The sequence below is a fragment of the Octopus bimaculoides genome, chromosome 6, assembly GCF_046866305.1.
Source record: "Octopus bimaculoides isolate indiv1 chromosome 6, ASM4686630v1, whole genome shotgun sequence".
Taxonomy (NCBI): Eukaryota; Metazoa; Mollusca; class Cephalopoda; order Octopoda; family Octopodidae; genus Octopus; species Octopus bimaculoides.
In genome coordinates this window covers 38,854,555-38,876,661 of record NC_142933.1, presented here as the reverse complement: position 1 = coordinate 38,876,661, position 22,107 = coordinate 38,854,555, and the positions used below count along the sequence as shown (strand labels likewise).

General features: G+C 38.4%; 3 protein-coding genes across 3 annotated transcripts; all 3 read left to right on the top strand.

Moving 5' to 3' along the window:
* The first annotated feature begins 1,622 nt into the window (after positions 1-1,622).
* Positions 1,623-12,004, top strand: LOC149135027 (protein ZBED8-like). Its single transcript, XM_089353463.1, has 4 exons — positions 1,623-5,347; positions 8,363-8,500; positions 11,044-11,067; positions 11,901-12,004. Exons 1-4 carry the CDS (start codon positions 3,553-3,555, stop codon positions 12,002-12,004), a joined length of 2,061 nt encoding a protein of 686 aa, XP_089209589.1. The 5' UTR covers positions 1,623-3,552.
* Positions 9,381-18,654, top strand: LOC149135025 (uncharacterized). The gene has a single exon (XM_089353776.1). It carries the CDS (start codon positions 15,208-15,210, stop codon positions 16,141-16,143), a length of 936 nt encoding a protein of 311 aa, XP_089209902.1. The 5' UTR covers positions 9,381-15,207; the 3' UTR covers positions 16,144-18,654.
* Positions 16,924-17,565, top strand: LOC149135026 (uncharacterized). The gene has a single exon (XM_089353462.1). The coding sequence runs from the start codon at positions 16,924-16,926 to the stop codon at positions 17,563-17,565; it is 642 nt and encodes a 213-aa protein (XP_089209588.1).
* Positions 18,655-22,107: the final 3,453 nt, after the last annotated feature.

Genomic DNA, 22,107 nt, shown 5'->3' with positions numbered 1-22,107 from the left:
GGTGTCTCTGAGATTAGGTTGCAGCTTGTACAAATAAAGCAAAGACAAAACAGCAACAACAATAATAATACTTTCTACTAAAAGCACAAAGCCTGGAATTTTGGGGAAAAGGGATAGTCGATTACATCGACCCGAGTCCACAACTGGTACTTATATTATCAACTCCCAAAAAATGAAAGGCAAAGTCGACCTCAGTGGAATTTGAACTCAGAACGTAAAAACGGACGAAATGCCGCTAATATTTTGCACGGCGCGCTAATGGTTCAGCCAGCTCGCCACCTAATAATAATAATAATAATTATAATAATCCTTTCTACTAAAGGTACAAGCCTGCAATTTTGGGGGAGGGGCTAGTCGAGTACATCGACACCATTGTTTCACTTGTACTTAATTTATCGACCCCGAAAGGATGAGAAGCAAAATCAACCTCAGAGGAATTTGAACTCAGAATGCACGAACGAGCGAAATGATGCTAAGCATTTTGCCCGGCGTGCTAACGAGTCTGCCAGCTCATCGCCTTTTTTAATAAGAATAAACTTCAAAGACAGGTAATTTCTGTGAAATAATTTCTTTATTGAACAAAAACTTTTTAGCATTTATACAAAATGTAATATTCAACTTTCAATAAATGAAATAAACACACACACAATGTATACATATATGCTTTATTTAAAAGCAGCAGAAATATAACAAAAGATTGTTACTCGGAGTGTCACGCTCCAGTTCATCGGACAGTTTTAAAACTGTCCGATGAACGGGAACGTGAAACTCCGAGTAAGAGTCTTTTGTTATATTTCTGCTGCTTTTAAATAAAGCATATTACTCTACCTCTGGTATTTGAGTACTCTTTTTTCCACCTTGTTGCACATTTTATGTGCTTACTCCGATATATATATATATATATATATATATATATATATAAGAGAGAGAAGGGTGGATTACTGAGAAAAAAATAGAAAATGCGTCCAAATTTATATCTATATATAGAGGAGTAAATCTGTGGTAAGTAGCTTGCTTCCCAACCACATGGTTCTGGGTTCAGCCCCACAGGGTGGCACCTCGAGCAGAAGTCTTCTACTAAAGCCTCGGGCCGACCACAGCCATGAGTGAATTCTGTAGATGGAAACTGAAATAAGCTTGTCGTATAGATGTGTGTGTGTGTGTGTGTGTGTGTGTGTATGTGTGTGTGTGTGTGTGTGTGTGTGACTGTTCCCCCACCATCGCTTGACAACCGATGTTGGTGTGTTTACGTCCACGGAACACCAGTAGTTCGGCGAAAGAGATTGATAGAATACGTACTACGCTTACAAAGAATAAGTCCTGGGGACGATTTGTTCAAAACTAAAAACAGTGCTCCAGCATAGCCGCAGTCAAATGACAGACAAGTAAAAGAATAATATATATATATATATATATATATTCAAGGTTGAATATGGTACTTATGCGTAGGCACCCGAATATCGTATCCCAAAAGGATAGGTGATCAAAATCAAAAAATAAGCAACACGGATTTCAAAGGTGATTGCAGTACGCACGTTTCATGCCACTCCAATTTATTTAAGTAATGCGAGCATTACATTAAATGCAATATGAAGAGCAATCTTCAGCTGCACGAAAATGCAGAAAATTACTGTATAAAAGACATTATAAATGTGGCAACATTTCAAATCCAAGTGGGAGAGAGAATACATAAAAATCCAAATGTGAGGAAGAATACATAAGTCCATCTTGACATAGCCGAGTCTATCAGGCTAGTAGTTGATTCTAGACAAAAGTTTTAACTGTCTCAGATTTTATTGTTTCTTATCTAGTGGTGATAGCATAAGGGACAATTACTTCTAAAGAGAGGGAAGGTGTAAGCAGTATGCATGGACAAGGCTATAAGATGTATTAGAATATAAAGGTTTCACTGGTCATAGTAGTATCAGGTCATTTTACTACTACCAAAATGTTGAGGAATTACAACCCAAGGTATATGGGTCAAATAGGTTTTTTTTCTTTTAGTCTGAATAGAGTAACAGTATAGTGGTACAGACAACAATAATACTTTAACCAATATTTTCACAATAAGAGGTATGTATATTAATAAAATAGATAAAATGAGATGTAGTTATTTTCCACAAAAATCATGAAATAATGTCAGTATTGAATTCAGGGGTTCTGGATAGAGTGTAAAATTTAAGGATATTAAGAATATTGGGTTCATGAAAACTATTTTGAATTATCTTTAAAAAAAATTATCTTAAAAAAATTTTAGCTGAAGATAAGATAATGATACTATTTAGGAGACACATAGGTAAGCTTTATTTATATAATGTGAATAAAAAATAAAAATTATTATCGGATTTATATTAGTTTATAATAATGTGTTTACTAAGGTTTAAGGGACTGAAAAAAGAAAGGATGTTAGGAAATAACAAGGATAATCAATACAGGAATCTGATGATTGATTTAAGTAGATTAGATGTTAAGGTGAGAGATCAGGAATATATGTTATAAAGGTTCAATTACCAATATAAATATGTGCTAATTGATAGTCCTAGATGACCATAATAGAAGTAAAGTACTATTATTTGATAACTTTAGTTACTTAATAAAGGCCTATTTTTTAAAAAATTTAAAAGTGCGAGTAGAGCAGTGTACACATGATACCCTAAGGTCTAATCTATTATTGATTAGATTAGGATTGTTTCTAAGTTTAAAAATTTCATATATTTCCATTGAACACAATTCGCATCCATATCTATTATTTCCTTAAGGTTGAGCTTTTCTTATAATTTCCCATTTAAGGCTAAAATTAATACCATTATCTTTTAACTCCCAAATTTTACTTGCCAATGTCGTACTATTTGCCTTATGTCTAAGTCTAAACGAAGACTTATGGTTATATATTCTCTGTTTCAGGTTAATACTACATCCTATATCAGTGATTCCCAAGGTGGGGCGTATGCCCCACTGGTGGGGCCTGAGAAAATTCAGGTGGGGTGCGGGGCATAGACGTGGGCTGTGAAAATATTTGTACATGACGAGCGGTCATCGCAGGCACAACCTTAGATTCCGTCTTTCCTTTGAAGCCTCCACATCGGAAACTCTCGCACCCCAGGGAGACAAAGAAGATCCCGCACTGAGCAATAAACTTACGCGCATCCCTATACATGTAGCATGAATCACTACTGGCAGTAAATGATGCATGAAATTTTCATCGACAGGAACTGCTGGCATTACTATTCAGATAAGCCAATCAATTGCCTCAATTAGTTTATACTGAAGAGTGCGCGCATCTAAGCTTTGTTATAACCGCCGGCAAAAAATAGTCTATAAATTGGGGTTAAACCACAGCTCTTTATTGCAACATAAACTATGCAGTGATTTTTTCAAGGCAGCAGCCAACTCAGCTCAGGTGACTCGTTGTTGCCGGTTGTTTCCACGAATCACTTTCTTTTCACACTGCAAAATTCATCGTCTCCATCGCTTTCTTGGATTTGTGTCATCTCCCGAGACTTTCAATACTGTACCTTTCAACTTTAATATCTTTTGTTAGCCCTATTGAAAATGAGCAAACCAAACAAGAAGACTCGTCAATACGCGGTGGAGTTTTTGAAGTTTGGATTCATTCCTGATGAGCATGATGAGCGTAAACCGTTTTGCTTATTATGTAATCAGACGATGAGCAATGAGTCAATGAAGGCAGGTAGGCTGGAAGCGCACTTAAAGGTAAGACATCCTAATAATTCTAATTTAGATTTGGAATACTTCAAATCATTGAAAGAAAAATTTAAAAACAGAACAAAACTCACTTCACTATTTCATGCAAAACAAGCGCTTCATACTCGTGCCCTTGAAGCCAGCTACGAAATCTCCTTGCTTATAGCAAAACATGGAAAGAATCACACTATTGGAGAGCAACTGATTAAACCTGCTATCTCAATATTCTTAAAAACTGTATTACAAAAAGATGATGGAGATATCAGGACTATGCCACTCAGTAATAACACTGTCTCGAACAGAATAGATGAAATGGGGCAAGATGTTGAAAGCCAGCTCATTGAGAAATTAAAATTGCGTAAGTTTTCATTACAAATGGACGAATCCACAATCCGGGACAGTGAGGCTCTGTTATTGACTTATGTGAGGTATATTGACCACGAGGAGTTTCAGGAAGAGATGCTGTTCTGCGAATCGTTTGAAACCACCACAACTGCAAATGATATTTACATCAAAATCAAACATTATTTGGATGCAAACAAAATACCAAAGGAAAACTTACTGGCATGTGCGGCAGACGGTGCACCTGCCATGATGGGCAAGAATACGGGATGCTTAAAAATGATGAAGGATGAAAATCCAAACATGTTGACTGTCCATTGTGTAATACACCGAGAAAACTTGGTTGCCAAGAAATTGTCCACTGTTCTTAACAAGATTCTTCAAAGTGTGATCAAGTGTGTCAACAGCATTAAAAGAAATTCTAAATCTGAACGTCTTTTTAAGCAGTTATGTATAAATCAAAGTGCCGAACATGTTCGATTATTGCTTCGTACAGAAGTAAGATGGCTATCAAGTGGAAACTGCTTAAAGAGGTTCATGGAATTATTTGATCAGATTAACGACTTTCTTAGTGATAAATGTGAAATGAAATTGCTGTCAACAACGGATGGAAAAGCATTTGTCAGTTATTTGACAGACATATTTGAGAAACTTGGAAACTTGAATAAACAACTTCAAGGTGCAAACATGACACTTATTGATGCAAAAGCAAAGATTTTTGGATTTATTACAGCTCTTGAATTATGGAAAAAGAAATTTTCCAAAAGAAATTTCAGTGAACCTTACTGGTTGAGTAAATGTGAAATAACGAATGATGCTGGCATTGTAATTATTGATCATTTAAATATCTTGATAAAGGATTTCAATGACAGATTTTGCGATTTAAAGGCAATGAATTTTCCTTCTTGGTTAACTCAACCGCTTCTGATTAACGTTTCTGATGCTACAATCCAATACCAAGAAGAGTTATCAGAATTACAACATGATGAATCAGTGAAGACTTTGTTTAAATCGAAAGGTACAAAGATGTGGCTATATGACGAGGTTGAAAGAAAATATCCTAAAATTTCTACATCAGCGAAAGAGCTACTGATTCCTTTCCCTTCGTCTTATTTGGTCGAATGTGGTTTTAGTGCAGTTGATAATTTGCTCGAAGCCAAGAGAAACCGGGACTTTTTTCTACAGTTGCACATGATGGGGTTATCAACCCCACCTATATTATTTCTAATATCTCTATTATTATTATTACTACAATTATTTACACTAATATCATTTATCAATTCTTCAATTCTATTATTAGGTATATATTGATTATTACCATCATTATTTAATTCATATCTTGATGTGCTATCAGTTGGACTTATTCTTTCCACATTAGGCATATTGATATTATATGAACTATGTCCTTGATCACTATTATTTCTATTGGAGTTGGGCCTATCATCAACTTCAGATAAAACCGCAACGTCATTACTGATGCATTCTATTTGTTGGTTGAAATTATGGTTGGTAGGACTAAGTATATTGTTACTATCTTCATTATTGGTATTAGCTAGATTATTATGTGTATTCATATGACCACTATTTGTAACTTCATTTATTCTAGCTGACTTGATGTTCTTTTTGTTTAACCCATTAGGAAGGGTAGAGTAAGAAATTCTGATTGTATGACAAGAGAAGATTTTACTATATCTGTGGGAAGACGGGAAATTTTTTTGTAAAATATTCATGAATTTTTTGTAAATAATACAGTAATTTACTGCATTTTCATGCAGCTGAAGATTGCTCTTCATATTGCATTTAATGTAATGCTCGCATTACTTAAATAAATTGGAGTAGCATGAAACGTGCGTACTGCAATCACCTTTGAAATCCGTGTTGCTTATTTTTTTATTTATATATATATATACATACATGTATATAAGTAAATCAGAGATTAAAAAAAAAAAAACAAGAAAAAACAACAAAGTCAATTAGATGTACACAGTGAATATATTAGATTGACACTCAGTGAAAATTTTAATTGGAAAAAATAGGCGTAGGAGTGGCATTTCGAACGAGGATCTTCGTGGGAAAGAGGGAAAAGTTCAGAGAGAAAGTGGGGGAAGAAAGAGCAGACAGTCTGGAGAAAAGCACGTGCTGTTACATGGCCAAAAATACATTACATATATAAAAGATAAGTGTTTTTGCATCATAGTTCAACTGAAATCATATTAGTATACGTAGTCTTATAGTGAGTTTGTGTTGTGTGGACGCCCCAGACGACCGAAATAGATGAGGAATGGCTGGTGGAAGCCATCCTGTTTAACTATGAGAACGAGACTGAGATTATCAAGGTGGCGAATTCGGCAGAGATAAACTGGCAAGGGAAGAACTTTGACGAGCCCAGAGAGCATGGAGTGGGCTTTGCAGTAAGGAACAGCTTGCTGAATATGATAGAACCAAACAGCGGCGGCTCTGAGCGACTCCCAACACTCTGCCTTAACACAAGCGAAGGCCCCATCAACCTCGTCAGTGTGTACGCCCCAACGTTGTCTGCCACTTAGGACACTAAGGATGAGTTCTACGAGAACCTTGCATCTACCATCAGGAATATACCAAGTACCGAACAGCTTGTTCTCCTGGGCGACTTCAACGCTAGAGTGGGTGCAGACAACGACTCGTGGCCCTCTTGCCTTGATTCGTTTGGAGTGGGAAAACTCAATGAGAATGGTCAGCGACTGCTCGAGCTTTGTGCCCTTCACAACCTGTGCATCGCCAACTCCTTCTTCAAAACGAACCCCCAACACAAGGTCTCCTGGAGGTACCCGCGCTCAAAGCACTGGCACCAACTGGATCCGATTGTGGTCAGGCGTGCTGCCATAAAAAACGTTCTCCATACACGCTCTTACCACAGTGCGGACTGCGACACAGACCACTCCCTGGTATGCTGTAAGATCAGGCTGCAACCAAAAAGGTTCCACAGTGCAAAGAAGCCGGGGGGCCTCGCACATTGACGTTAGCAAGATTTTTCATTCTAAGTAAATTACCAGTCATTAACAGTCATGTACTGGGACCAATAATAATGACTAGCATCAAACAAAAATTTCTGCTCTTGACATTCCGAATTCAAATTCTGCTGTGGCCACCTTTGCATTACAATTATTTTGGAGTCAACAGGATAAATTACCAGTCATCACTATTCTACTTACAAACACTAACTACAAATACTGTTTATTACTAATTTTTATCTTTTTACTTGTTTGCACTCAATGGACTGCGACCACGAAGGGTTTTTAGTCAAACAAATCTAAGTCTTATTCTATATTTTATCAGCCATTTTTTGCCAGATTGCTAAGTTAGAGGACGTACGTAAACTAACCCCAACACCAGTTGTGAAGTGGAGAGAGGCAAAAACAAAACAAAACATACACACTTAACAAGCTTCCACATAGTTTTCATCTACCAAATTCACACACAGTGAATTGGCCACCTAGAGCTACAGCAGAAGACAAACTAGCCCAAGATGTCACACAGTGGAACTGAACCCAAAATCACGTAGTTGCAAATAATTTTTTAAAATGACAAGACTCCTTTTAGAAAGTAGATATCAGAAACTGAAGCTGAATACAAGCGATATTTGTGGCAAAACTTTCTCTCAAAGTGGCAGTTTATCTTCCTACAGACGTACTAACACAAGAGAAACCATACCATTTTGGTAAAATTTTCTCATAAAACGTTAGTTTATCTTCCCACAAAAGAACAAATTGAAAATGAAAAATTGAGGGAGATTAGTTTTTCTCAAGAAAAGGTTTTATGAAAAAAGGGAAATCATGTAGTTCAGAACTCATCTGGAGAAAAAAGCAGCCAGAGTATACGAAGTATTCTAACAGAACTGATACTTATGATAAGAGCTTCAGAAAAATGAGAGACGCTTTGCAATATTATGGTCCACTTGAAATATTTGAAACAATAATCACTCCAGAAATATATGAGCACATCATAAAGGAAATGTGAGGTATTCTGCAACCAGTAAAAATAATACTGACGCACAATCAGTAGACAAACTCAAAGCATTTATTGGCATTCTCATGTTGTCCAGTTACCACAAGTTGCCCTCCACTAGACAATACTGGTCAAATGAAGAGGATTTGAGTGTATCTCTGATCTATAAAGCTATGACAAGGAATCGTTTTCAGAATCTGAAAAGCATAATTCATTTCTATAATGAGAACTGGGAGGAAAATAAAACTGATAAAGGTTTCAAAGTTCGCTCTCTAATTGAAATGATCCAAAACTCTTAAAAAATACAAGATTTTTGAAAAAACTCTTTCAGTTGATGAAATGGTAATCAAGTACTACGGACACAATTCACTGAAACAATTTGTTAAAGGTAAACCCATTAGATTTGGTTACAAGTTTTGGGCCTTGTGTGGAGTGTCTGGATATTGTTATAACTTTGAACTATTTTGCGGTAAGAATGGAAAAGAAAGTCAATATGATGATCTCACTCTGGAAGCAGAGTTGTTCTTCAAATCCTTGAAGTGGTAGAAGATCCTCTCTCACACTGTATTTTTTGACAATTTATTTACAAGTTATGATTTGCTGGTTCACCTGTTGGAGAAAGGATTCCAAGCAACAGGCACAATGAGAGAAAATCGACTAAAGAAATGTCCATTAAAAGATTCAAAATTGATGAAAAAGGAAAAAGAGGATCTTATGATTACAGATTTAATGTGACCAATGAAATACTTATAGTCAAGTGGCTTGACAATAAATGTGTGTCAATTGGTACTAACTTTGATGCAATTGAACCAACTAGTAATGTACTTCACTGGAAAAGGCATGAAAAAACTAGAGGTAATGTTTCTCAACCTCACATTTTGACTACATATAACTATTGCATGGGAGGTGTCAATAAACATGACTGGCTAGTGTCAAAATACACAGTTTCCATTCAAGGTAAAAAGTGGTATTGGCCACTATTTACATGATTTCTTGACATGGTCGTCGTGAATGCATGGGCTATTTATAGTTTAGTTCATGATGGAAAGGGTGAAATATTAACATTACTCAACTTTCAAAGATATATTTGTCTTACATATCTGAAAAGTTCAACAAAAAAAACAAACCAAAGGCATGACATCTTCCATCTCTAAGCTAATAAACAGCATGAGATATGATAGCAAAGGACATGCAATCGCAAAGCAAGAGAAGCAAGGGCAGTGTCAACATACAGACTGCCAAAGCAAACCCCTCAATTATTGTCAAAAATGCAATGTCACCCTTTGTGTGGATTCTTTTAGTCCTTATCATTCAAAATAAAAAGTACGATTGAGGTTTTGAGAGCAAATTTACAAGAACGGATATTTACGTTAATTTTCATAATTTCATTTACTTATTTATCAATTATCAACAATAGACATGGTATTTTTTTTTTTTTTTTTCATAAATTAGCCAAATTAAGTTTTATACATAATTTTTCATCAACATAGATGCTCACATTCAGCATCATTAAGTTTATTCCAAATATATACATATTGTTCTTTAGTTATAAATATATAGCATCAGTGCCCAGTGTCCTATATATAGGACAGACATATATTTGTTAATAAAGAAAGGAAACGAATTTTACCTACAATTATTTTTATTTAAGCCTATTTTAAGTCTGATGTAAGAATTTGAAAGTGATACTCCAGAAATTAGACACCCTGGGACTTTACCTTTCATCTAGTCAAGAAATTTTTAATGTAAATAAGGATTATTATAACTCAACATTGGCTAAGGCAGGATACAAACAGAAAATTAAATTTGACACACATAATGAAAACCCACCGGACAAACAACCAGGTAAATGAAAACTTGGTTATAATACAAATCAACCAAAAATTAACATAAAAAAGAATAATAAAAATATAAATATGAATTATAATGAATCCAACTACAGACTAAACAATAAAAAAAACTATAAAAAATCTTTAAAACGTAAGAAACATGTTCTATATATAAAACATACACTCAAAAGCAACGAGAAATGCCTGAATAAAAAGGATAATAATAATATCTGGCTTATCTTACCTTATGGCAAGAAGATAAGGACTAACCTTATCTGAGTAATTTGTTCTACCATAGATAAACATTTCACTTCTAATAAATATAGTACTATAATAAATAACAGAATAATAAGGATTGGATTTTTGGTAATGAACTCTCAAAATGGCCGTAGATGTTGGATGTTAAATTATCTTTTGGAATGATTTGTGAAGATGAGGACTAGTTACCCGATTGGATTCATATCATGCTCCTGCAATTATCATAGATGACTATATTGACTTTTACATTTTATATATAATTTTCATGGTTGGGTATAATTTTATTTTATATACTTTCTCTTTAAATTTTTAGTCGATTTACTTACTGTAATAATTTTTGGATTAATATGCCTAAGTCTGATTTGGGCAGGATTAGCAAGTTTATTATTGATAGAATTATTCCCATTGTTAGGGATAAGGTTAAGCTTCCCCTTTGGGGTTCCACTGGGAACATCATTTTTTCGTTTAGTTCTCTCACAGATAGGCATGATCTGAAACTTATCCAATGGGACATTTTGAATTACTATAATTCAATTTCCCTTAGACTGCTAAACAAAACCCTTATCTTCACCTAGAATTTTGTGAATATACCTCATTCTGACATCGATATAATCTTAGCAGCGAGGGAGACCCTTATTTCCTTTAATAAGCATGATTGGATGAGGGCAAATATGAAAATCTTTTTGATGTTACTATGGGGTCTTCAGACTCGGTACAGGTAACCAACTTGGTGCGGTTTTACCTACTTTCTTAAACTAAGGATAGCTTTCCCCTCCTTACTGGAGGACTGTATAGGGACGATGCTCTCTTAGCTGTACGCTGACAATCAAGAACTGCATTAAATAGAGGAAATCCCTGAGAAGCTTCTTGAAGGATTTTTCCAATTTTAATATAATTTTCAATGTCAACTTATTGAATTTCATAGATGTTACCTTGGACTCGGATACAGGTTTGTTTTACCCTTTTTGCAAACCTAACAAATCCATCTCCTATATTAATGCATCCTCAAATCATCCAAAATCCACCATTGATAGCATTGTTACTGCTATTTCGATAAGAATATTTAATTTGTCTGCCAATAAGGAGATTTTTTATCTGTATACTCTATGTTTAAGTGGATTTAAGACTAAAATATCGAATATACCAGATACAAGATTTAAGAACAAAATGGCTAGCCTACCACCAGATAATGTTAGGGAAAATCTTGAGAAGCACAACACCTTAGTTAGCTGTAAAAAGTATAAGCCATCCAGTATTTTCTTTTCTATTTTTTTTCTTAAAATATATATATAAACCCTGGTTAAAAAGGAGAGCAAATGAATCATCACAGGAGACTTCAATTAGACATTCAGAAAATGCTGCAAGTATAGTTACTGCAAGTGCAACAGAAAGTGATGAGCAGCGTAGTATTCACCTGACCAGGAATGCTGCATTAACAGCTTCAGCACACACTAGACAGTCAAGAAGAGCGTATTATCCACCATATAAGGAATGCTACAGCAACTGCTGCTGCACAAGCTGCAGAGAATGAAGAACAATGTGCAATTTGCCATACAAGGAATGTTGCAACATGAGCTGCAGAGAATGAAGAACAATGCACAATTTGCCAAACAAGGAATGCTGCTGCATGAGCTACAAAGAATGAAGGACAACCTGCAATTCAGCAGACAAGGAATGCTGCAATTGCTGCTGCACAAGCTGCAGAAGATTGAGATAATCGGCTGGAGAATAATGTTCAGCAGAGTATTTCAAGATCATGCAGTTCTCTGTTATCATTAAAAGCATTCGACTATGATTCTAATGTTAATTATGTTATCCACTCTGATATTAAAATTGGCAATATGTCTACCATTTGCCAGTTTTGCAACACCAAAAAGTGGTCATGAGAAACTCCTGGAATGTGTTGCTCCAATAGGAACGTTAAACCCCATCAGCACCCTTGAGGATCTACCACAGCCATTGAAGCTTCTACTTACAAGCACAACAACAGAGTCAAAAAATTTTCTAGATAAGATCAGAAAATATAATTGTGCCATTCAAATAACCTCTTTTAGGGCAAATATTGTCAGGGAAGGTGGATTTATGGCCACTTTCAAAGTGCACGGATAGGTGTATCACAGGACTGGATCATTCCAGCCTCTGGCAAATGAAGAGCTTCAATTTCTTCAGCTGTACTTTGTTGGCAACTATCAAGAACAAGCAGTCAGGCAGAATTCTATTTCACCTGGTACTAACCTGGATCTCACACTAAAACTTCAAGAAATGGTACGTGTGAAAAACAGCTATGTCCAGAGCTTCAAATATGCCTTGGAAACAGCACCTACAACAAATTTTAATGAGGTACTTAATGCTGGCCAAAGGCCATCTCGGGAACATGCAGGTCACTATAATGTATCTGCATGCAATGAAATTGCTGTAGTTCTCCATGGTGACCAGCACAAGAAAAGAGACATTGTTCTCAAGCGTTGTGACAACACCTTACAATGGATCAGTGAAACACACAGATCCTACAATGCGCTCCAATATCCAGTGCTCTTCATGAATGGTGAAGATGGATACTATTTCAGTATTCTACAGCATAATACTGATGCAACCAATGAAAAACAAATTAATGTTATATCCCTATCTCCCGAGCTGGGTTTGAAACCGTATTCTGGTTGTTGAGGACAATGGTATTTCCTTTGTCCTGTCAACAACCACAGCTATTTTTAGCGTAGGTGTGATCAATGACTCTTTCCGGTCATCGAAAGTTCAGAAAAACAAGTGAGGAATTGTACTGAACTGACCCAGCTTTGGAGGGGGGAAAGTAGCACTGTAAAGCTATGGCATTTGTGATAAATACAACGGTCGAGTTGGTATCAAGGAGTTGGCGAGAGCAGTTGGCATCAAGCGGTTGGTGGACAGCAGTTGGATGAAGAACGCGAGCCGGTGTGAAGGCTAGCAGCCAACCAAGATGAACAGAGAGTCTGTCAGGCAGAGGCTGAGAAAGTACTAGTTAACCGATAGGGACTGAAGCAATGAGAGAGAGGAACAGAGAGATGGAACTGTTGTGGCAGCCAAGAGATGGTAGTAGTCAGTTGGTCACTTCTTGGATTGTAGTAGGAGCTTCGAAGAAAAGAAAATTCGTGCGGTGAAGGTTTGCTTAAATATTCTTTAAAAGTGTACTTGTCGTTACATGTTTTGAAAAAGAAAAAGAGATTTCGTTAACTGTGATGTTGACGGGTGGAAAAGAAAAGAAATAACTTTGTGACATGTTGTTAATGGAAAAGAAAAACAACGAAGTGAAGGAACTGTTAATTCGACTTGATATATGAACTCTTGATTGTAAACTTGTGATTATGTAATGTTCTGAAACCTTTGTTAAATGCTATTGAATTTATAGTTATGCTTTATGCTCTGTTATGTATTGTTTGATGTAAAAAGAAAAAAAGTTAGTTCCACTACCCAACACATGGTCTCCGTGTTATTTCTTCCTCCCTTTGCCTGTTGTCTTTGTTACGTGCTCCGGCCTGGGCTTGGTCGTGGCGAACATCCCGACTCACTGAGCGTCGACGTTCACGCGCGCGCGAGTTCTCTCTTCGTTTGAGGTGCTTCGCATGCGGACTTTCGTAACAAACTGGTGTCAGAAGTGGGATTGATAGATTTGCTGCAGTGAGTTAGTTGTTTGTTATGGCTTCGGAAGGAGAGCGTACGAAGGGCCAGGCAGGGAGGGAGGAAGTATCCCTGGCCTTGATTGTGAGAATGCTGGAAGGACAGAAGGAGAGCTTCGCTGAACTCAGGAAAGAGCAACAGCAAATGACTACTGAAAAAATAAAAGAAAAATATAGAAACAGTTCATGGAGAAAATGGCAACAGGAACTGTTAGATGAACTACAGAATGAACCAGATCAGCGTAAAATAATATGGTATTCGGATCCTATTGGGAATAGTGGAAAAACATATTTATCGAGATACCTGCAGACTTTAGATGGTATAAGATTCGAGAATGGAAGAAGTCTGGATATAAAGTTCATGTACAATGGACAACGCATTGTTATTTTTGACTTAACAAGAAGTCAAGAACAACATATCAACTACGAGGTTATGGAAAGCGTTAAAAATGGTCTGATATGTTCCTGTAAATACGTATCTGTCACCAAAAGTTTTGAAATACCGCATGTAGTGGTATTTGCTAATTACGATCCAGATCAAACAAAGATGAGTGCGGATAGATGGGATATTCGTCCTCTTACACCCGCAGACAACACAATGGTATTTAAAGAAATACTACAAGAATTTCTAGAGAATGAGGTTGATATTGAAAATATGCCAGCGTTAGAAGATATAACCAACATGTACAGTCAGGACACCGATGAATTAATTGACGAAATGAATCGTTCTGAATGTGAATACGAAATGGAAAAATATAAGAAGAGAAAGCTTAACTCCCCTACTCCTCTTATTAGACATGATGCAATAGACGGTAACATTTCATTCTTCTGCAATAACAATGTCGAGAAATGTAATTGTCAATTTGTTAGAAGAGAAAATGAAATGCTGATGGAGAAGATAAAGATGTTAAATGAAAAACTTGATAAATACGAAAGTGTAGATTCTGAATAAAATCTTTATTTCACGTAAATACATTGTTTGTTATTTACGAATGTTTTTGCATCCTCTTGCACGTTATATGTATACTAATAACCCCAAAACATTCGCATCTTCGTCACGTCACGCGACGTTTACTCAATCACTCATCCTTCTGCAGTGTGCTTTGTTGATAGTCAATCATTGTATGTAGCTCCGTTTCTGCGACCATAACAACGAATAATGACAAAATTGGTATAATCCATTACGGTATCTTTCGAAGACTGAACACACATTGCGATACCGTTAGCTGAATGTTGAGGAAATGCTTTATCGGGTACCTGGCCGAAAGGGGCCTCAGCCATATCCCATTTCTGAACTCCACGAATATACATAGTAGGATATGGCATGCTGTCATTAGGATCGTAACTTTTGGAATCACCGACAATTTAGGGAGGAGTTCCGCAGACTGAGCAGTGATGTCGCATGGTGTAAACAGCAGGTGGAAAGGCTTAACGAGAGGATGGAGCGTGTTGAGAAATTTTGTGCTGCCGAGCCTGAGGTTGCTAAACCTGAAGAAGTTGCTATTGCTGCGTCATCACGTGATACTCCGACGTCTGAGTGCGGATCTCCTGAAGTTCAGAGTAGCGGTGTGGTCCCAATTAGGAAGAAGTCACAGGAGTTTGATGGCAAGGTGTCGTGGGAAGCCTACCGGATCCAGTTCGAGATGCTAGCAGACCAAAACGATTGGGACGAGGGGCAAAGAGCCGTTCAGCTTGCCACTAGTCTGAAGGGTCCTGCACTGGAGGTGCTGGGCCAGCTGTCGAAAGTAGACAGGAATCAATACTCGGCGCTAGTTGAAGTTCTCAACAGGAAATATGGCACTATGTGCCAGAGTGAAGTGTACAGGGCACGTCTCTGCACCCGTGTTAGGGTTCGAGGGGAGCCTCTACAACAGCTTGCCCAGGATTTGGAAAGCACGGTACACAAAGCATACCCGACAGCGACCCCTGACCTATTGTCTCTTCTTCTAAAGGAACAGTTCATCGATGCGCTGGACAATGTAAATCTGAAGGTCCAGGTGAAACAGACACGGCCAGGTATGATGCAAGAGGCATTGGCTAGGGCTCTGGAGTTCGAGTCCTATGTGAAATCTAGCACCGGAAATTTCCGGGTGAGTAACAGCTCCGGATTCATGGCTAGGAGAGTAAAAGTCCGTGAAGCTGAAGGACTTCGAAATAATCGAAAACTTTGTGAGCGGAACGAAGAGATGGCTGGTGTGTGTTGTTGGCACTGTGGGAGAAGTGGACACAGGCAGCGGGACTGCTACAGTTGGCGGCGAGAGAAGAAACAGAACGATAGAGCAGGATCTGTTTTCAAGGGCGAGTGTTGGTGTTGCAAGAAAAAGGGACACCTGAGTTATGACTGCCCAACAAGAAATAAAGAATCGGAAAACTAAGAGGAGCTGGTGTTAAGGAGCCTCACACTCGAGGCGGGCATTCGTAACAATACCAACAAAACATTTCCTGCGTGGACTTCCATGCATTTCGCTTTATGACCCGAGTCAACTGTTTTAATCACCTCCACCATTCACAAGAACTCTATCACCAATTTACAGTTGATATGGGTGCAAAAATGGAGTCAGAAGGATTGTGGTACATAAAATTAAATCAGAAAAAGTTGCATTCTGAGATTTACATTTATCTTCTAAATGGCACCAACAATGATGCAGCTCCTGGAAGCCTAGGACAAGTCTGTATCCTGCCATCAACTTTCACAGGAGGTTCCCACTACATGCACGAGAGAACCCAAGATGCTATAACATGCTGTATTATGGCAGGCCTGACCTATTTATAACTTTTACTTGCAATCCTAAATGGAATGAGATCAAGAATGAACTCCTCCCAGGTCAAAAGACCAAAGACAGACATGACCTCCTGGCCAGAGTCTTTCAGCTGAAAGTTAATTAAACTCCTCAACCACATCAAGAAAGTGCAGGTATTTGGATCTGTAAAATGTGACATGTACACAACTGAATGGTAAAAAAGAGGCTTTCCACATGCGCAAATTCTGATTTGGCTGTCAACAAAAATCAGTTCCAATGACATTGACAAAATTATCTCTGTAGAGCTTCGAGATCCATCTACTGACAAGGAATTGCATGTGATAGTGAAGACAAACATGGTGCATGGTCCATGTGGGTGTGGCTTCAACCTAATCTTACCATGTTTGAAAGACAATGTGTGCACCAAAAAGTTTTACAGGCAGTTTTTTTCAAGAAACCCAGACTGGCGTTGACGGATATTCATCATGCAGACAAAGGAAACCAGAAGATGGAGGATTTACAGCAAAGATTGGTCAACACGGGGTTGACGACAGATGGATAGTATTGTACTGTCTACTCCTATTAAAGGCATTCAATGCCCATATCAATGTTGAGTTCTATAACTCTGAGAAGTCCATCAAGTACATAGATGATTATATACACAAGGGTTCAGATGCTGCCATGTTTAGCTGTCAACAAGAAAACAGCCGAGATGAGGTAACACAATACCAAGTGGGACGATACATCAGTAGCAATGAAGCTTTCTGGCGCAATTTTTTTTTTTACTTTACACTACACCAAAGGCACCCTGCCATTGAACAGCTTGCAGTGCACCTGGAAAATGGTCAAAGTGTGTACTTCACCAATGCTAATGCAGCTCAATTGACACAGGAACCAAAGGACACCACCCTCACTGCATTTTTCAAACATTGCCAAGTAGGTCCATTTGTTCAAATCTTGCTGTATCCCAAGGTACCATCCTACTACACCTGGAACAAGAAGACATGGACACAAAGACAGGCAGGTCAAGCTATATTGATGGACAACCTGGCATAAAGTTTAACAATTGCATGTGGAGAGTTTACACAGTCATCCCAGCCAACACATGTGTTACCATTTCTGTCTGCTACTGCATGAGGTCAGAGGACCAGGTTTCCAAGACCTAAAAACTGTTGATGGACAAGTTTGTGCTACATATAGGGAAACCAGCTTTAAACATGGACTACTAGAACATGGTGCACAGTGGGATGCAATTTTGGCCACCTAGAAGTCTTGGGGCACTATTTGCAATATCATTGCTACCATGTGAACTGTATGATCCTCTTTGTGGCTCAAGTATAGAGATGACCTGCCTGAAGATCTGAAACATCAAGCACAATTGCAGTTTCCTATCATGGAAGTAGGTTTCAGTCATGAAGTCTAATTGACATAGAAGACATGAAGCACTAATTGACATAGAAGACAAGATTGTTTTAATGAGTAGAAATGCTTTGCCCACATATGGCCTGCCCCAAACCTAGCAAACAGGGTCAACCACCTTTCCCAAAGGTATCTTAGAAGAAACATCCTACAACATTGATGCTCTTGCCAGATATGTCATTGAAACTGAGTCAAAACTGCTTCCGGACCAGCAACGGGCTTACAACACTATTGTTGACTGTATGTGCCACTGAAAAAGAGGCATCTTTTTCTTGGAAGCATCTGGCGGAACAGGAAAAATATTTGTGACAAAACTTCTCCTCACCCAAGTTAGGCAGCACAAGAACATTGCATTAGCTGTGGCATTCTCTGGGATTGCTGCAACTTTGCTGCCTGGTGGCAGGACAGTACATTCAACCTTTAAGCTTCCTCTGAATTTAGCAACATCAGCAAGAGCTCAGACAAGGCACAAGTGCTAAGAAGGTACCAGCTCATTGTGTGCACCGTGACACACAAAGGAGCACTTGAAGCACTTGATAAAACCTTACAAGACATCAGAGACTGTCAGGATCCAATGGGAGATGTTACTCTCCTGTGGTCTGAGGATTTCAAGCAGACTCTTCTAGCTATTCCCAAAGGAATCAGGGCAGATGAAGTCCGAGCATGTCTTATGTCCTCTTCATTGTGGCACCAGGTCACAACATTGACTCTTAACACCAACATGAGAGCTCCACTGTACAGCAACCAACCGTCAGCAAAATCCCTGAGGTCATGACAAAAACATTTTTAGACAGACAACAATAATGGGGATTTCTTTTTTCCAGATGGCCGGTCACTTGACTGTTCAGGAGTGAGCTAAGATAGCAGAATGCTATGAAGTGTGGAATTCCACTGTTTTGGTTCAGAGATGGTGGCATGCATGGAAAGGTAAGCATGCAACACTACATCTGGAGACAATAAAAAGTTGTCATGCAAAGCTGATGACTACGGGCTCTGTGAAAGATGCAAGAAGTGGCCGTCCAGCCACATCCTGATCAGTGGAAAACGTGGCAACAGTGCAAGAAATGTTTAATCACAACCTGAAAAAGTCAACACATCAAGCAGCTTGTGAAAGTGGACTAACAAGACACACAATAGGTATGGTATTGCATAAAGAAATGAAGTTTTGTCTGTGGAAACCCCATTATGTAGCTAAAACCAGGCTGACTTTGACCACAGAATGGAATATGGAGAGTTAGTGCTAGGTTGGCATGACAATTGGCCTGAATTATTTGAAAACATCCTCTGAAGTAACGAGGCTGCATTCCATGTTGGTGGTTTCATTAGTCATCATAACTGCCATTACTGGGCATCATGCGATAAGAATCTGAACATGACAGTTGAGAGGATGCAAGCTCAACCAAAAGTGACCATGTGGTGCTGAATGACAGCAACTAGAGTCATCAGCCCACATCTGTGTGACACCATGAATATGGACTGCTATCTTCCGATGCTTGAAAATTATGTGTGGCCCATGGTGTCTGGCTGGGATAAGATTGGTGGCCTGATATTCATGCAGGATGGTGCACCATCCCATTTTGCTCTTTCCAGGAGCCCAGATGAGACAACACGGTCCTCATGAATGGCCTCCAAGAAGTTCAGATCTCACTCCATGTGATTTTTACCTGTGGGTTACACAAAAGAGATGTACAAAACAAAACCTCACACACTGGAGTACTTGGAGACATGGATACAGGAGGTTCTCAAGGATATCCCTGACGATGTACTTCAGAAAGTTGTTCATTCCATCCATGGTCATTTGAGGAAACTGGTTGATGTCATCACCCACCCACCCACCCTGTCTGTCTATCTATCTCTATGGACGGACGGTAGACACATCGGCTCCAAGTAAGTTTGCATTTTTTGCCTTTAAAAGTTTGTTTTTGAATCATATTTTGTATATAAAAGTTGTGCAACAACTGATACATTCGGTTGTGCAACTTGTTTGCACGGGAAATCTGCACCATGTGGCGTATTTCCCGATTTTATAAAATTAATTTCGACTTTCTTAGCCATTTTTATTTTGAGAATGGCCACTCCAAGCCATGTGACGAAAGCCGGTCTGTTTGGCCACTCGTTTGACATTAATTTCCCTACACTGCCTTCACAACTTCACGAAGTAGCACACAAACAGGTGCCAGTGTTAGCATGAATGCTAACACTGCCACCACCACTACAAATGCTACCACCATTACAACTACCACCAACATCTATCTATCTATCTATCGACTGACGTGTTGACGCATCGGCTCGCAAGGTAACCTTTTATTTTGACCCTTTTCTCGCCCACATTTTGAAAAAAATTTTTGAACATTGTCTGTATAAGGCACCCAACTTCGTTTGTGTGCTTTTACAGGGGAGGAATTGGCCGCTAGGGGCAGTTTCAACCCAACAAAACTTGTGTATTTTTTCTCAACATTTGGAAAATGTCGAGGAATGTTGTAATGGAACGCTGGTCAAAGTCGTTCATGGACCAGCATTTCCCTAGCCTTGAAACGCTAGGAGAAACAAAAAAGAATGAAAACTGCACGCGCACACACACGACAACCGACAAAGTCATGGAGACTGCTGTCACCACCACCAACACTACCTCCGCCACCACCAATACCAACAACAACAACAACAGCAAGGACGCAAATTTATCGGCCATCAGCACTGACACCACCACCTGTTCAACAAACTCTGCTGCCACTACTACCACTTTTGAACCCGGCAGTACCAACACCAACATAAACAAAAATATTCAAAAGAACATGTCCGCCAGCACAACAAAAACAAATTTCGCCGATGCTATAAAAGAAAAAAGGAAAATAGTGACATTCACACAACAAATTAAAAACACAAAATCCCTTCTTACGAAAGAAGGCGATGATGTTAGAATAAATATACCCAAAGAAATAATAGAACAAAAAAACAAAAAATGCATTATTTATAAACTGTTAAATGCAAAAACCAGATGTGCAGAAAATTCTAACACAGATAAGATCGAGATGTCTCTTAAACCTGTATGGGCTCATCAAGAGCATGTCACGTGGGGACGAAAATTTGGAACAGTACAGGTGAGATTCTTGAATGAAAATTTAGCGAAGCAATTTTCGACACTCTCTCTCCACACAGAAAACTTGGTGATGATACCAAGTTATCTTGGACAGAGAGTGACCAAAGTAATTATAAAAAATGTGCCATCAGAAGTGGACACCCAATGGGTAATATCGGCCGTATGCCTCGAAATGGAGGAGGCAAGTTTTTAGCAACGGAAATCTGCCCTGTGTGGCACATTTCCAGGTTTTAAAAATTAATTTCAGCTTTCAAGCCATTTTTTTGTTTTGGACGATGGCGTCTTCTAGCCATGAGAAATTTCGTCAAACGCTGAATTTTGCAGTGTTTCGTTCGACATAGATTTTCCGATACTCCCTTCCTCACATTTAAACGAGAGAATGGAGAAAAAGGAAAAAGACTTCACACACACAGATGCAAGTGTTAACATGAAAGTTAACACCGCCACCACCACCAACAACAACAAAAGCAAAACTGTAACCAAGGTTACAAAACAGAACACAGACGATGTCTCCAAAGTCTCTGACGTCAACACCATCATTACCACCACCATCACCACCACCACCACCACCAACAACAGCAGCAACAGTTCAACTCAACCTTTGCTCTCTTCACCAGCAGCAAGCGAAAGAGAGGAAGGAAAAATGAATACAAGCCACAACACCACTGACACAGTCACAAATACCACATCTGCCACCAATACCAGTGCCAGCACCAGCAGCAACAATAACAAAAACAAAAACTTTGCTGAAGCTTTGAAGCAAAGTGAAACTGTTGTGTCCTACACAACAAAAGAAATAATAGAAATGAGAAAATTAATCACCAAAGAAAGCGGTGAAATACACTTAAACATACCACAACACATAGAGGAAACAAGTAGAAAAACAATAATATATAAAATAATAAACACTAAAAATAGAAAGCCGGAACAGGCCAGTATAGACAAGATTGAACGATGTTTGAAATCAATTTGGAATGAAAAATCATATATTACTTTTTACAAATTTGCACAGGTACAAGTGATTTTTCGAAATGAAGAGTTAGCAAAGAAATATTCAACGCTAACTCTTCACACACCAGAAA